General features: G+C 39.8%; 1 protein-coding gene across 5 annotated transcripts in view; it reads right to left on the bottom strand.

Annotated features, from left to right (window-relative positions):
* Positions 1-452: 452 nt before the first annotated feature.
* Positions 453-15,650, bottom strand: part of LOC133519218 (cell adhesion molecule Dscam2) — a 245,798-nt gene continuing 230,600 nt past the window's right edge. Inside the window, exons 23-38 of one of the 5 annotated variants that reach the window (XM_061853212.1) lie at positions 15,207-15,353; positions 14,682-14,834; positions 14,026-14,155; positions 13,366-13,544; positions 12,890-13,069; positions 12,356-12,544; positions 11,477-11,665; positions 10,796-10,941; positions 10,177-10,318; positions 9,392-9,542; positions 8,346-8,497; positions 7,959-8,102; positions 7,211-7,351; positions 5,741-5,807; positions 4,415-4,489; positions 453-3,534 (exon numbers count right to left, since the gene is read on the bottom strand). In XM_061853212.1, the coding sequence (XP_061709196.1) occupies positions 3,483-3,534; positions 4,415-4,489; positions 5,741-5,807; positions 7,211-7,351; positions 7,959-8,102; positions 8,346-8,497; positions 9,392-9,542; positions 10,177-10,318; positions 10,796-10,941; positions 11,477-11,665; positions 12,356-12,544; positions 12,890-13,069; positions 13,366-13,544; positions 14,026-14,155; positions 14,682-14,834; positions 15,207-15,353 (2,237 nt within the window). In that variant the 3' untranslated portion in view covers positions 453-3,482. Of the gene's footprint in view, positions 3,535-4,414; positions 4,490-5,730; positions 5,808-7,210; positions 7,352-7,958; positions 8,103-8,345; positions 8,498-9,391; positions 9,543-10,176; positions 10,319-10,795; positions 10,942-11,476; positions 11,666-12,355; positions 12,545-12,889; positions 13,070-13,365; positions 13,545-14,025; positions 14,156-14,681; positions 14,835-15,206; positions 15,354-15,650 lie in introns of all 5 variants that reach the window. The other 4 variants (XM_061853211.1, XM_061853208.1, XM_061853209.1 and 1 more) reach the window with 4 other exon arrangements.

Genomic DNA, 15,650 nt, shown 5'->3' with positions numbered 1-15,650 from the left:
GAACAATAAACATCACATTTACGCCTCGCGCCAAAAATCTGACGGCTCCTGGTGCTGCCTCCTATAGTTCATGCACGCTCCCTATAAGTACGGTTTCATTTTTATCGCCTGTCACTATGCCCGTCACTTTCACACTTACATACTTGTTAGAACGTGACAGGCATGATGACAGGCGATATAAATGCGACCGTGCTACGGCAGCTGAACTCCCTGTTTCTGGAGCTCGGGCCTGAAGATTGCGTAGCATAATTAGGCCTGCTTTAACTCATTTCCGTCCCGTAGAAAGCGATGCAAAATTCAGGAAATAAGTAGGTATCATAAGAAAAGGGTTCAAGAAGTGTCTATGTGAACTATCTTCAGAAGGAGTTTATCGTTTATATGTTTCACTTTTTGCGGATGAAACACTTGGCCATCAGCATGTTCCTATAGATGTATAATAATTAAACGCCAAATACCACAACACACATCTTTATTTCCTTTCATCATAAGTACTAATTATATTTTTAATTTTAATATTACACAACATGTATATAGAAAGATTTTTATACAATAGTGTATAATTAATAGCTATTTGACTATATTAATCAACAATAAGTAAAAGAATTACGAATCACTTAAATATTGGCAGTCTATTATAATGATATGTATCTTTTGCAGTTTGGAACAGCCGTTTACAATAACTTATCGTTACAATTATTAATTATATAATTAACTTATCTTCCGATACAAACATTTTATGTGCATTTATTACCTATATAATTTTTATGTTGTATTCAATACTAAATAGCCCGAGTAATGTAAAGAGCTGAACTCAATTTAGCGTATTTTAATATGTATTCATTACTAAGTAAATCGTATGTGACTGTGGTGCCGCCCTACTGGGTGTGGGACATATTGCTTATTTGACAGTGCCAAAATTGCCAAATAGTACGAAGATCTCGTCCTACGAAAGTTCATTATTTGACCACGTCGATCGTTGGCGTTACTTTAGCAGCTTAGCAGTACACTTTATAGTTTTTTTTTCATATAGCTTCGGTACGGTGACAGCTGTCAGCTCAATACATATTTTGCGTTTAAGTATGGAGATGATAGCTGTCATCGTACCCAAGCTATGTGAAACATGCTATCAGTCAAAACAGTCTCAAATGCACATGAAACATTTTAAAGGTAGCATGTCAATTTATACACAAACAGCACCCGTTTCTAACTATCGTGTTGATAGAAAAAAACAGACAGTGACTATTTGGCTATAAATTAAAAATATCACAATTCTATAGCAGATTTCAATCACCTTTAGGAAAGAGCAATTCAATAAGTAAACAGCTTTGTCAATTAGTTTGAAATCAACTATATTATCATGGGCCTTTTCCTTTCAACCTTAAGTGTCTAATCTTGTAAATGTAATCTCGTACAAAACTACGATTTACAAACAACAAAACAACGTCTGACAACTTTGAAGAGGCCAAATATTCACAAATCACTACGCGACATTTGATGACGCGAACCTTTTAAAAGTAGCAAACACTATCAAAACTTCTTTGGCTGCATAACAAACCATTAAAACCCAATATTATCGGCGAATCGAACTCCCACAGACTTCGCTAGTTCGGTCAACAATTAAGTATTAAGAATGGGAAAGGATCGGGCTGCCAAGACCGTGTACTTAGGAAGACCGATTGGTGGCCGCCCGGAGAGACGGCCCATATACCGCTGGGGAGACAGTGTGGAAGCGGATCTGCGTCAGATACAACCGCAGCAACCGTTACTCGGCAGGAACGGGCGCAAAATCGGGAATATTGGCGTGCACTCGTTTCGGAGGCTAAGAAACTCTTTGGGTAGCTGAGTTAGTTACGAAAACAAGGAAAGCGTTATCATTATTAATTCTCTTGATCTTAGACAGTGAACCATTACATTTTATAATTATTTTTTGCATCATTATTTGCTTTGCAAGCATCACGACTCTCTAGGGGCCGTAAACAACAAGGTGCTGTAACATGAAGAAAATGTGAGTATTCCGTAATCTTAAGCTTTATTACATCCCTGTTGATAGTATCTGCTACTCATCAGCAAACCAATTACGTAAACATTACTTCTAACTGTACAGTCTTACATACTAATAAAAATCTAAACGCCACTCTGGTCAACTCTGGTGATTTTCCATTTCGGCCATTAATGGGAACATTTTCCACTTATACATGTATGAAATGTTGTTGCGATTTTTTTTAGAGTGCGCTATATTTTATTTTTTGTTTGAGGCTACAATATTATGCATTGTGAATTCGTTAAGTAAGAAAACGTTCCTACTTATAGCACACGTCAACACAAGAGCAGCTAAATTATCATATTATAACATTGTTATTTAGAACACGGTATCGAATAAATGCTGCAACAATAAACGTTAACAGTTATGGGGTATTTGCTGTAGCGAGTTCGCATCACAACTAGATTAGCCCATTATTATAAACTACACAGAACGGTTAGAATTACGTTTTAGTTCTTGGAGACATATACCGCACTACAATCGGGTGTAATGGTACTCTACGAGTATCGTCTTAGGAGTGGGGAAATAGCAAAACCTTTTAAATATCCCAAAATACCTACGTAGGTTTATCTTGTTTAATAATTACTCCACTTCAGCCAATAAAAAATTAGCATTATGTATTACCATATTTAAAAAATATTAGATTTTGCTAACACTGACATCGATATCACGTGATGCTATCCGTTCTGATTAGGCTAAAGTTTATATTTAACATTTAGGTCTTTATTTTATTACATTCTGTAGTGGTCTCATAATTAATTACAATATAGTCGAAGTAAGTATGAATAGGATTAAAGTTTAAATGTGTACAAATAATTTTTAAATATTAATAAGTACCTGGAAGAATTAACTCTTTAGAAGTATCGTAGACTAGAAATACTTTGACCGCTTATATAACATTGAACAGAACTACAAAATAAAATTTGTAAAAGATATTAAATCTTAGTGTGTAGTATTTTAATGCTAGCGTCCAAAATTATTTAAATCCAGGCAAAGACAATACGAAATGTATAAAGAATGCACATCACACGTCCAAACGTCGATGATATCTATTCATACAATTGCATTAGTCTCTTTTTTCGGACTCTTATTTTTGTAGAATCTTATTTGAAGTTTTTTATCGGACGAGCGAAATAGGTAATTCAGTATTCTCGATCGAACGGCGTCTGAAAGTTGGACGGACCAATCATTTGATCGGATTGTTCTTCACCATAAATTAAATTAGGAAAAATATAAGCGTTCGTTTCGATTCTTTAGGCAGGTCTGCCATTCTGTGATATTTTTTCTCTCTTTCTGATAGCTTATATATGTCATAGTGTTTTATTAAAAATAGGGAATAATCCTATAATACGTTTTAGCTTTGAAACAGCGCAGACTTAATTAAATGCTATAAAAAGTCGTTTTTTTTTTCACTGTAAGTCAGTCATTGGTCATTTTACTGTTAAACGTGGATTGTGCATTCTCGACGTTCTTGTTCTTTTCTTTGTTGATATCTGAAAATAAAGAAATAGATAAGTAAGTAATACGAGTAAGGGGCTAAGTTAGAAAAATACAAATATTTAGCTTAAAGGTAAGTAGAACCGTTTCAATAAATTTGCTATCTATAGACGAATTGCATATTTAAAAAAAAATATTTTATTTTTCATCACAAATTAGTTTCCACAAGCGTATTGAAATTTGAGAATGTCACTTAAAATGAGTATTTTCTTGGTAAGTTAGTACACTACACACAGTCTGGAGTTTAAAATGATTTTTCCACGCTCTTAATAGTTCTGTTAAAATTATGATGGTTCTTAAAATATTTTGAACACCTTACCCTTCTTTTTTAACTGACTTCAAGATTTCAAAAGGAGGAGGTTCTCAATTCGGTTGTATGTATTTTTTTATAAATGGTATTTTTTTACTTCATAACTCCGTCATTTCTGAACCGATTTTGAAAATTATTTTTTTGATTGATATATGCATACAGATTGGTCCCGTTTTTGTCAAAACTCAGTTCTAATGATGGGATCTATGAAGAATTGAGGGAACTCTTCAAATGTGAAAGGCTTACATATAGTGATTTTTGTATTTTCATCAACAAATCAAGCATTCACATTTAAAAAAGTGACATTTGATGAAGTGGAACTGCTGATGATGATCAGAATGGAACTCTTCAACGACGCATAGTTCCCGCTTGGCAATTTGTCTTCTTCGTTATGTTTGTTAGGCAAATTAGGTTTTCAAGACAATTTTTTTAATTCATTGTATGAAATCCAAAATCAACAATAATCTTTCTTTCACCGGTCTCCTTCATTGAACTCGGTTTTTTTTCTTAAAAATTATTTTAGGGTCTATCTAGACCATATATGAAATTTGATAAAATATACTCACTTGTCAATAAGAGAAGATATATCGGCAGGCACGGGCGCGTACACGGAATGTCCGTCGCTCCCGTTCGGTCCCCCGCTGCGAACAAATTCCGTCAAACATTCTGTACCTATAGTCTTTACACGAAGTACCTCTACCAGGAGCATTCAGTGCATGGATCTATCTTATTTACTTTTTAAGCTACTTTTGATCTACAACTTTTACACCAGGCAAGAAGAAAGATACTTAGGTATCGAAGATTTTACACAAATGCATCACTACATTATTAGATAGGCACTTTGACACTTCAACATCTAAATAGTAAAGTTTACGGTTCTAGTTGTAGACCCAAAATATTTTGTTTATATTCACTCATATTAACTGCAGTATTTTTCAACCTCTTTCATATCACGACTCGTGACCTCCGAGACATGAGAAAATATTTCGCGATCCTCTACTCTCAGCTATTTTGTTTTCTTTTTTTTCACGAAGGCTTTGCGAGCGTCCTATCGGAGGTCACGCGCGATCCACGGGTTGAAAAATTACTATTATGTTTTCTTATTTTTTTTTTGGAATTTATTAATTTAAGCGATTAACCTTTTCGACGCCAACGATGGATACCTATATCCGAACCGCAGGTCTAATGCCAACAAAGGATTAATCCGTCACAGTCCATAGAGTAACATAGACCTACGTGCATATGTTCAATTTAAGTTGTGACACTTCGATGACATGGTGTCTGAGTGACAGCTTATGTATATGACACGGCGTCCAAAAGGTTAAATTATGTAGTTATTAAGTGCTTTGTAAGTACTACATAGATAAAGCTCTACAAAATTAGGAACTACGTTGTGCTTCTAATTCGACTTTCGTTAATTGTTGTTTTTACTTAGTGTATATTTAATTGCGTGCTTTAGTCTTTCCATTCGGCTTAACGAACTTATAAAAATGCGGCTGCTCAGTTTTTATTCTCTAAATTGATAAATACGAGTAAATCATTCGAATCCTTCTAAAGATTCGTATTATCGCATGACAAAAACGTCGTGAGACCTCAGCGACCCAGGCCAGTCGTTTGCACACGACGTGACATATCAAAAATCCTGTAAGTTTAAGGGTTGAAGTTGCAAGACAATTTCTACTATATTGCTGCTAAGAACGTCAGGGAAATAATATACCTATAATATTCTATATCAATCTCAGCAAAAAGTGTCCGGCGGCGGGATAGATGTAACAACCTCTTACAACGAAGCAGCCGCATAGTGCCGTGTAAGGTAGATCGGGCGCTCCTGGTGCTCGTGCGGTGTGGGTGTGGGTGTGGGCGTGGGAGGGCGGGGAGGTACCTGAGTCTACCTGCTGGTGGTGCGCGCCGCGCTGCGCCGCCCGCTGCCGTACACGCTGCCCGGGGACCCGCCCGATCCTGCGGGATACACGATAGTATGGTGGAAATATAGATCAATTAGACGAGGGCGCACAACGGCTAGTAACTGTCATAATTATGTTTATTTCGTCTTAAGTACCGATGTTTACACGTTTGATATGAGACCATCAAGCAAGAACAATATGAAAAATATCAAATCTATATCAAATTAAGGCTTTTGTATTTTGAAAATCATAACTACTGGCGCTAACAATCGTGCCGCTTAACTTCAACTCGGATAAATCCATTCGACCCTATTAAAGGTAATAGGGTAAATACAATTCATAATACCAAAATCGCAAATGTGACAGTTAGATTGGATTTATCTGAGTTTGAAGTTAAGCGACGCAATTTAATCTAAGCTGGTATTATACTGCCGCACCGTGTTTGACCGTAACAACTTATACATGTAATTGACCGTAACAACTTATACATATAATTGTTTAAAGTTCAAATTAATGTCCCGCGGTGGGACAGTAAGACGATCTTCACTTTGGGAGCTGATTCACACGTCGCTCCGGTGTGTGTGGATTGCTATTTAAAAGCCCGATTATAATAATTATAATAAATTATTTTAATATCTTGTTCTGAAACTGTTATAGGTATGATCTGTCAGCTGTCAACAGGGACATATCTGATCCAAGAATTGAAATCAGAAAGCTCAAACGGCGGCCGGATCCACATCAGTGCTACCCCGTTAGAGTCGTTATCAGACATAGAAGTTTTTGGGGCAAAAACGAGTGTTTGAGACAACAGAAACATCGATAAATCTGTCAGTAAGTCAGTCATAGATTAATAACTAAACGATGTAGCTCATTGACATAAGGACGAGCCTTACGGGCACTAAGGATGGTGCTAGTTCAGCGGTGTCACTCACGAATTCTAGAGCCAATCGTGCAGTCTAACGCAACTAGTTGCGACCAATCGCGCGAGTGATGCGAACTCAATAACCAATCGCGGTGTGGCGTTAGACTGCAGGATTGGCTCGAATTCGTGTAAGTGACACCGCTGTACTGGCCCCATTCTTATTGCCCATAAGGCTCGTCCTTATATATATGTCAATGATGTAACTTCTACTTGCTGTAAATTACTAAGAAATTTGAAGAATGCAAGTCACTTACATATCGGTGCATAATTTCTTTATTACGGACGTATATTTAGTACATAAAAATAAAAAACCAAAATGTATTAGGCATACAGTGCCAAAAGAATAATTAACTACTAATATATAAAAGAACATATCGAATATCAAACGTGTTGTGGTATCTATCTTCTTATACAATGTTAAAAATATCTACTTATAAAGTTAAGGTAACATCGATAACAGATATGTCGATATTTGATTTAGTCAATCACTTTAATTTCCCACAAAAACTTGTACCTGTGTGTGTTCGTAACAATACCTTTAGTGGTAGTGTTGGCGGCGCTGTCGCTGTCGTCGCCGGAGTCGGTGTGCGTGTCGCGCCAGCCCGGCGCGCCGGCGCAGGCCGCGCGCATGCGGTGCCGCGCCTCCACTGTCGAGCATTTAGACAGGCTCGATTCGTCTACGCAGAAAGCTGGGCTCATACCCTCGAGGAGCGTTAGAAAGGGGACTACTACCAGCCAATTCGTGTGGGGGGTAATTTTGATTTGCTTGAGGAGGTTTTGTTTGGAGATTTTTATCGATTGTCATTTGAAATCAATGTTGCGTTTCCACTGCGATGAATTTGGACAAAGGAGAATTAAATGACAATATTGCGACATCGCTCTTGTATGTTTATTAAAAAAAAAATTGGTACTGGCGTACAATCACGTCGCCAAATTTTGTTAATAAAGGTTAATTTGCGTAGCTCTTGGATTTTATATACCAATTGTTTTTCTTTCCAAAACAAGCGAAAAAACTTATCTGTTTGGTTTAGGGGAAAATTTCGAATAAAAAGAATCATTCATTGTTCAGGTTCAATATTAGAGTGTACCTACCGGGAAACTTAAAAAGAGGAAATTCTTTATCTTACTATATAAAGAAATTTACATGTTTGGTGTTCGCAATTAAATTATTTTAATATGTTGGTACGAAACATAAGCAGCAAATTATGTAAAAAACGAATTGAGTTTTAAAAATTAAATGATCAGCGAGATATAAATAAGGTCAGGTATGTAAGCATAGGTTACCGTATCGGTAGTGCTCGCAGGTGCGGTGGCGGCGGCGGTGCGGCGGCGCGGCGTCGTCGTCGCGGCGCGCCAGCGTGCGGAACTGCAGCGAGTGCGCCGCCGACACGCCGAACGTCGCGTACGGGCTGATCTCATACAGCTCTGCTGGGGAGGGGACGTCGCACTTACGCTCACAATCACTCGATACCACAAAAAAACTAAAACTGAAGGCAATAAATGACTGAATACTGAAACTGAATTGCTATGAAGTCCATTTTTACATGGCACGGTGGGATGTACAATAATACAAGTTACTATTTTTATTTCTTTTGAACTTGAGGCTAAAAGGTCGGATATATGTTGAAAGAGAACCTGACATGGTCACTGGATATACAGAAGCATGCTTACCAGAGGAGTCGTCGTTGGACTTCTCATTCCCGTTGATAGAGGAGGAGGAGTATAGCTTCTGTCCTTCTCTTAGCTTCTCCCTCTCGGCTTCATTGCTCTCGCTCAGCTTGCGGTCGTCGCGCATGTAGTGGTCACTGGATATACAGAAGAATCTGAAAGCATTTTATGTAAGGATGTTCACTTCTATATCTTCTGAATACATCGATGTTGTATATGTCAACAATGAGCAATGAAAATTTTTAAAGTCGCGTTTTTTAGCTCATGCAAATACTTAAAAAAGAGGAAGTAGGAAGAAGTCGTCAGTTGTTTCTTAAATTTTATAAATATAATTTCATGAGCAGATAGGGTAGTTCCAAACAAAATAGTTCGCTCGACGCTCATGCGCCCAAAGATGGCAGACGTAGCCGATCTTCAAGTTGAACTCCCGTGCACATAGAGGACACGTGAGGACACCTGCCACGTAGTGGTAGTAAATGGAAGCAGACTAGCGTTTTCAGCTCGTCACGTTTAGCGTCGAGGTCAACTTTACATTGCTCCACGAAATCGAGCACTTTGTCCTGAACCAGCCTGCGCCACTCTAGGCGCTGTGCTGCCAAACCTTCCCGCTGAGAGGGCTCGATGTTCTTTTCATGTGTCGTTTCTGAACATCTTTGTATCGGAGGAGTGTCCGGCAAGTTTCAGCTTACCCTGCTCTAGTTCAGAATAAAAGATGCGCTTTGCCACTCTCTTCTTCTCTATACGCGATACGTGACCGCACCATCGAAGCTGTCGATGCATGTGGTAAGAGCCTATATTCCACCGACCTTGGCTCGTCGCAGAAATTCGGTATTTCGTACTCGGTGAGACCATCTGATGTTGATGATGTGCAAGCATTTGAGGTAGAACCGGTACGAATGTAACATTCACATTCATACCTTAAGCAGAATATAGCAGCAGCAAGCAATATAATGAATATTAGACTCGACAAATTATACAAGAAGTCTAAAAGACCGACGAATTCACTCGCATCCATCCTCATTCGCATCTCCTATCCTGTGTCCACTCACTTGCGCTTGCCCTGCACGACGCAGATGATGGCTGCGACGGTGACCACGATGACCACGGCGCTCGCTATGCACGACAGGACCACTGTGCGAAGTGACGTGCGGCGGTCTCCACCCGAAAGGGGGGACATCGGTTTTGTTGGAGGTATGCGACCTGGAAGTGTTAAGGTATCATGGTTAATGTTTGATGACCACCTGTTCATGGTAGGCAAGTCTATATTTTCTACACATAGGACATGGCTAGACTAACGTAAACAACGGAATTATAGGTAATCACGACTCCTGCTAACGCATGTGTGTGCGCTAGGAGCGTGATATGTTAGGTATTAGTATCCTTCACGATTTATATCGTGAATTCCTCCTGTCCCTGGACTGGAGTTTCATTGAAGTGCACCCAAATCTAGATTATTGCTAGCGAATGCGCTGCGAGTGCCGTGCCTTGTATTATTAGACGCGCCATCTGAATTAAAGATGTGTGCGTCAGGGATCGGAAACCGGTATTTTTTGTATGGGAACGAAAACGGTATTTTTTCGTTCTTTGTTAATTATTTCCTTTCTAATTGGGCAATCTAATAATACGAAGTCGTTATCTAAAAACACTACCGAGTCCTATATTTGGAGTATAAAATAAACCGAAATATATGTTTATTTCAAAGTTTTTCCAAAAAACCGGTTCCGATCCCTGGTGTGCGTACGCTGTTACTCTGGAACTTACCTTTGGTAGTTGCTTCCCATACTCATACTATTGCTTTATTTAGTAGTATTAATAGCGAATTGTGCATAGATACCTCCTGCTAGCGTGTGCGTATCTGCCAAAAGCGTGACACGTTCGGTGCCAGCATCGTTGATGGCTTCTATGGCCAGTTCGTACCAGGTTCCTGGCGACAGGTCGCCTAGAACGTGGCTAGCCGAGCTCAGGCTGTCGCCAACCTGAAGAAAATACGTTTTTCTTTATGAAAATAGATCACAAGGAAATATATACTGTTACATTTCGATTCTATAGTTTAACTTAGGTTTTCCATGTTTTGGAATCCCTGGCTTCCAATATTAATTATGATTTATGTCAGCATTTGTTAAAACGATTTATAGAATCCTCAAAACCTGACATGAAAGTCCCATCAAAAACATTGGGTGGCGGGAAGGAGAAAAGGTCAGGATTTATATTGTGGAGGCTTTAGGTACATTAGTCGAAATGGCTTAGACATGACAAATGAAAAATTGAGAGACGATCGTACTGCAAGGATGAAGTTGAAGGGTGCTCAACTGGCAATCGGCTGGGGTGGTTAAATTCTCAAAAATCTGATCACATGTGGGATATCCTACGATCTGTAGTGTAGAAGATCAAATTCTCTTTAGGTAATTGATCCCGCGTAGTTAGTAAGCATATACTTGATAATTATCATTTACCTTGATCCAATGCTCAGTGTCCGCTCTGCGGTATGACACTCGGAAGCCCAGGATAGGACAGCCGCCGTCTCGCCACGCGTAGAAGTTGATCTTTATTGCCGTCGAGTTCATGTAGACATGATCCTCCGGCTTCGGTGGCTTAGGCCCTGTTAATAAATACAAGGTAATTTTTTATAAAGATCAATACAAACTAAGCGCGTTATAGAGGCAGGGATATACTTAGTCTAAGTATGTTATTTATGATGCGAGTCAGTCGCTTGTCTGAATTTTTTTCTTGTTCTTTTTCAGCAATTAGTCACTGCCGCTTCTAGTGGTGTAAGTCAGCACTTCGCAGGGTGGTCCTATAGAGAACTTTGCGCATGTATTCTGGTATTGTTTGTGGAGCCGTACTTCAGTATATCCATAGTATACACCTTAACCTTTTATGAATGTATGAAATGTAAGTATGTAAGTAGCTTATGAATACTTACTCCCGCTCCTGGTTGTCGCAGTCTACACCTCGCAGGGTGGCCCTATGGAGATCTTGTTCCGCGCCTGTATCCTGGTGTCGTATGTGGAGCCGCCCTTCAGCATATCCATGGTGTACGACGTGACCGCGGAAGACAGATCCTCGGTATGCTAAATAGTGTCACCCACTTGATTATAAATGAGTCGTAAATGATCGTTCCTTTAATTACTTACTGCCGCCCCTGGTTGTCGCAGTCAGAACTTCACAGGGTGGTCCTATGGAGATCTTGTTCCGCGCCTGTATCCTGGCGTTATATGTGGAGCCGCACTTCAGCATGTCCATAGTGTACGATGTGACTTCGGGAGACAACTCCACAGTATGCCATTCAGTTTCGGCCGCTTGCTTGTATTGGAGAATGTAGCCTGGAACGACAGTTTTATTCTGAATGGTTAAACGAATCGTAAATTGTCATTAGTTCCAAGCCCTCATAATGAGAAAAGAGAGTTAATTTATTTACACCTTTTATAGCTCTAACAATTTTATTTTATTTTAAAATATGTTTATATGACATAACAGAAATGTAATGCGTCATGCAACTAAGATTAAACATATTAACAACAGCACACAATAAAAGAAGATATAATAACACTGTACACAAAATAAAACAATATCCTCACAGAACCTCAAACATTCATTTCTCACACTCGCCCAAACAACAATAGATCACTAAAAGATTTAGGTAACTTTTAAACTCTTCACCACTAATATTCGCTTTACAAGATTTATTGACGAATGAAGTTTAATTGTATTCATGGTTAATTTCTGTTTATGAAAACAGTTTATAAAAATTCGTGAATTTAAGTATCTAGCAGAGGTGAACTACCGTCAGCCGGCCGCAGTTAATGGAATCGTGCAATTAACTGTGTTATAATTACAAGCAAGCTGGAAGGCCGAAGGTTCAACGATGAAGCTTAGAGGACTGCGAAGGCCGAGCTCTGCGTAGGGCCGAAGGCCCGAAGCGTCACTTGAGAGGCGCGCTGGCCGAGAAGCTGGAGGTTAAATATGAGCCAATATTAAAACTATGTTAAGTAGATAAGATGAAGTGCGCTTACCTAAGAGCGGAGAGCCACCGTCAGCCGGCGGCAGCCAGTGCAAGCGCGCGCTGGACGCCGTCGTGTACTGCAGGGTGAGCGCGGGCGCGCCCGGCGCCAGCACCGCGACCACGCTGTACGTGATGGCGTCTTCCCCCAACGTGTTGCTGGCCGTGCACGTGAAGTTGCCGGATGATTGCTCGTTTACTTCTGCAAAAATGTACACACATACAATCAAGATTGATAACCGATCGTTCCTATTTAGAAAGTCAAGTACCTCCCGTCTTATTCTATGGATATTTTTATAGTTCTCTTCTTGTTGTACACTTTAAAAGATTTGTCTTACAGAGTTTTAAATATTTATGGACCAGAAACACCATGGCACATCAACATTGAAATATGAGAAAAATCATGTCTTGCGCAGCGTTCCTAGTGGTTCATCCGCATTATCTATTTGGCTGAACTATAACATCCGATGTAAGGATTTACATGCACCAGTTTCTAGTGGTGCATATGGACTATTATCAAGTAGGTAGGTGGAATATATATTGATACCTCTGATGTGCAGGTGGCCGCGTGGTGTGACCTGGTAGAAGGCGTGGTGCGTGACGGGCGCGCGCGCGTGCGTCCAGCGCGAGCGCGGCGCCGGCAGCCCCACGCACGAGCACGCCAGCAGCGCGGCGTGCCCGGCCCCGCGCACTACCACGCCACCGAACGATGCTATTCGTGCTGGAACTGGAAAAAACTGGTCACTTAGCAATATAGAAAATATCTCCTGAAGTATCAAATCACGCCATGCGCGAATAGGAGTTGTTGACGTGATAATGATGGCAAGCAATTTTTCGGGCGTATGTAGCCCGTAGTGTTTGTGCGTCCCTTTTTTGCTTGAGCTTTAAAGGGACGCAATTTAAAAAATGGTTGAGAGTAGTAATTAATTTTGTCGAAAAAATTAATCCTACATACGTGGTTGACAGCTCAACTTTAACTGTCCAAACATGGTCCAAACACATTGTATAATTGTATATGCTTACTTCTAGCGTTCGGGCCTTGCCCCACCACGAGCGTACTCTCTCCCTCTCCTGAACCCGTGGTGGCGGATACCCAAAACTCGTACAGCTGACTTTCCTGCAAATTTCGGACGGGGAACATCAGCTCTAGCTCGGATTTCACCTTGTCCACTGTTACCGTGTAGCTCTGGTGTTTGCCTAACCTGAAAATTTGAGATTTGTTATAAATTTGCTGAAGAAGAATGGCAGAGAATGTAAATAAATTGTGTATCACATTAGATATCACATGACAAATTTAAAGCTGTTTATTCTGATGAAGACATTCAGAAGTTGCAGGTATCATACTTACATATAAGTAAACATCATTCTTCCCTATTCTAACTTTATATTGTGTGTGTACGGTTGCGGGCACAATTGGGTCCTTTCTACTGAGTCACAGAGAATAGGTATGATTAATGTTTTCTTTCGTGTATTGAAGCCCACCCGAATCAGCAGAATGTTTACTAGCCAATAGGTACCAAAAGATAGGCCTCCGTAACGAATTCAGTGAACGAGTAGATATCTTTTGGGCCTTAATCCGTCTATTGCGCTGCCTTTCGATGAGATCTTAACTAGATCCTCAATCTTATTTGTTTGATGGTCTCTCTCAGAAGACAACATAAATTAGTTAAGTAGATATCTTACCGGCCTGCTTCCCTATAGTACACGGTGTAGTGAGAGATGATCCCGTTAGGGTAAAGTGGCGGTAGCCAGCTCACGAGGACGGAATCGCTAGAGTACGCCAGCGCTTTGATTTTCTGAGGGGCTGACGGAACTGAAAAAAAAAATAGGCTAATAGAAGTTTGTATATCATTTTATTTACCTATTAATATACAGTAATACAGGGTCACTTCATTATTTCTAATCATACCAAATAAACTATTATCTATAAATATATTTGGTACTATTTGGTGAAGTTGCTAGTTTGTAATAATCGATTGAGATTGCGATACTAGAGATGGTGGACAGGACAGGATCGAGCCGTCATAGTCGTTTTTTAAGTTATACAGGGGCGGCAACAAGGGGTTGTTTAGTTTGTGTGGGTATTTTACGCAATAAGTAGGTACTTGCTTATGCCTACGTAAGTGCCGGTAATTTTAACCCATTTGATTTTACTACACCCAGTAAGCTTACCGTCTTTTTCAGTCTAGCAGTAGGTATACTGGCGGACTGGCGTTGATTAATGCCAGTACTTGCACGGAGTAGTCGTTGTACTTGGGCAGCATGTGCAAGTGCGTATCGATTGTTGTTACACGCTTGATTTCACCCACATCATCCAAATGTACAGTTAGCAAGCTTACCGTCTTCTTCAGTCATGCAGTATACCGGCGGGCTCCGCTTGCCATCACCTGCGTTGGTGAACGCCAGGACTTGCACAGAGTAGTTGGTATACTTGCGCAGCGTGTGCAAGTACGTGTCGGTCGTTGTCACCCGCTTGATTTCACCCACGTCAGCTAAATTTACGTAAATAAATTATTAATTTGCATGTATGATATAGGTAATGTCAATTAAATCGCGATTTCTCGAAATTGGAATAAGGAAGAGTCTGATTAAAGAAAATCCTAATTGTACCTACACATTGCTTTTGAAATGTTGGTAGCTATACTCAACATCAACAGGGATGGTATGTTTCTTTGTTACGAAACACATCAATCTAGCATAGAGAGTGAATGCTATGGGTAATTGGGCGTTGGATAAGTACTTTAAGGCTAAAACTTATCATATCGCAGTCGATAGGGACGAAACAACTTACCCAAATAGCCGCTTTAGTTAGTATTTATTTATATTATTACAATTTCATATTTGTTTGGATAAATAATATTTACCATGGTCACTAGTAAGCGGCGAGTAGATGACTTTGTATCCTTGGATAAGCCCACCGTGCTGACCTAGAGGTGGCGGAGTCCATAACACCTTCATACTCGATGATGAGAGCGGGGAACAGGTCACTCTTGTTGGGTGGGACTCTGGCACTAGGTAAAATAGAATAGTGGTATTAGTCAAAAGTACATTAAACAATACTCGCAAGATTTGAATTTCATAATTAGTATCATTGATCATTTGTTTACTATTATGTTGATATTCATATCAAACGGCTCTAGGCAATACCGCAATGCGCTATACCGAGAATTTGACCCTTTTCTACAGTAGCTGCATTTCATATTGACATGGTAGCGTCAATATATGCTCGTGAGCTGTCGCTGTTCGTTTGATTCAAGACGTGGATTTACTCCAGCTATTCATTGTGTATAGTTCACCCAGTTAACGCG

Source organism: Cydia pomonella, chromosome 6 (assembly GCF_033807575.1).
Source record: "Cydia pomonella isolate Wapato2018A chromosome 6, ilCydPomo1, whole genome shotgun sequence".
Taxonomy (NCBI): domain Eukaryota; kingdom Metazoa; phylum Arthropoda; class Insecta; order Lepidoptera; family Tortricidae; genus Cydia; species Cydia pomonella.
This window is presented reverse-complemented; position numbering and strand designations above follow the sequence as displayed.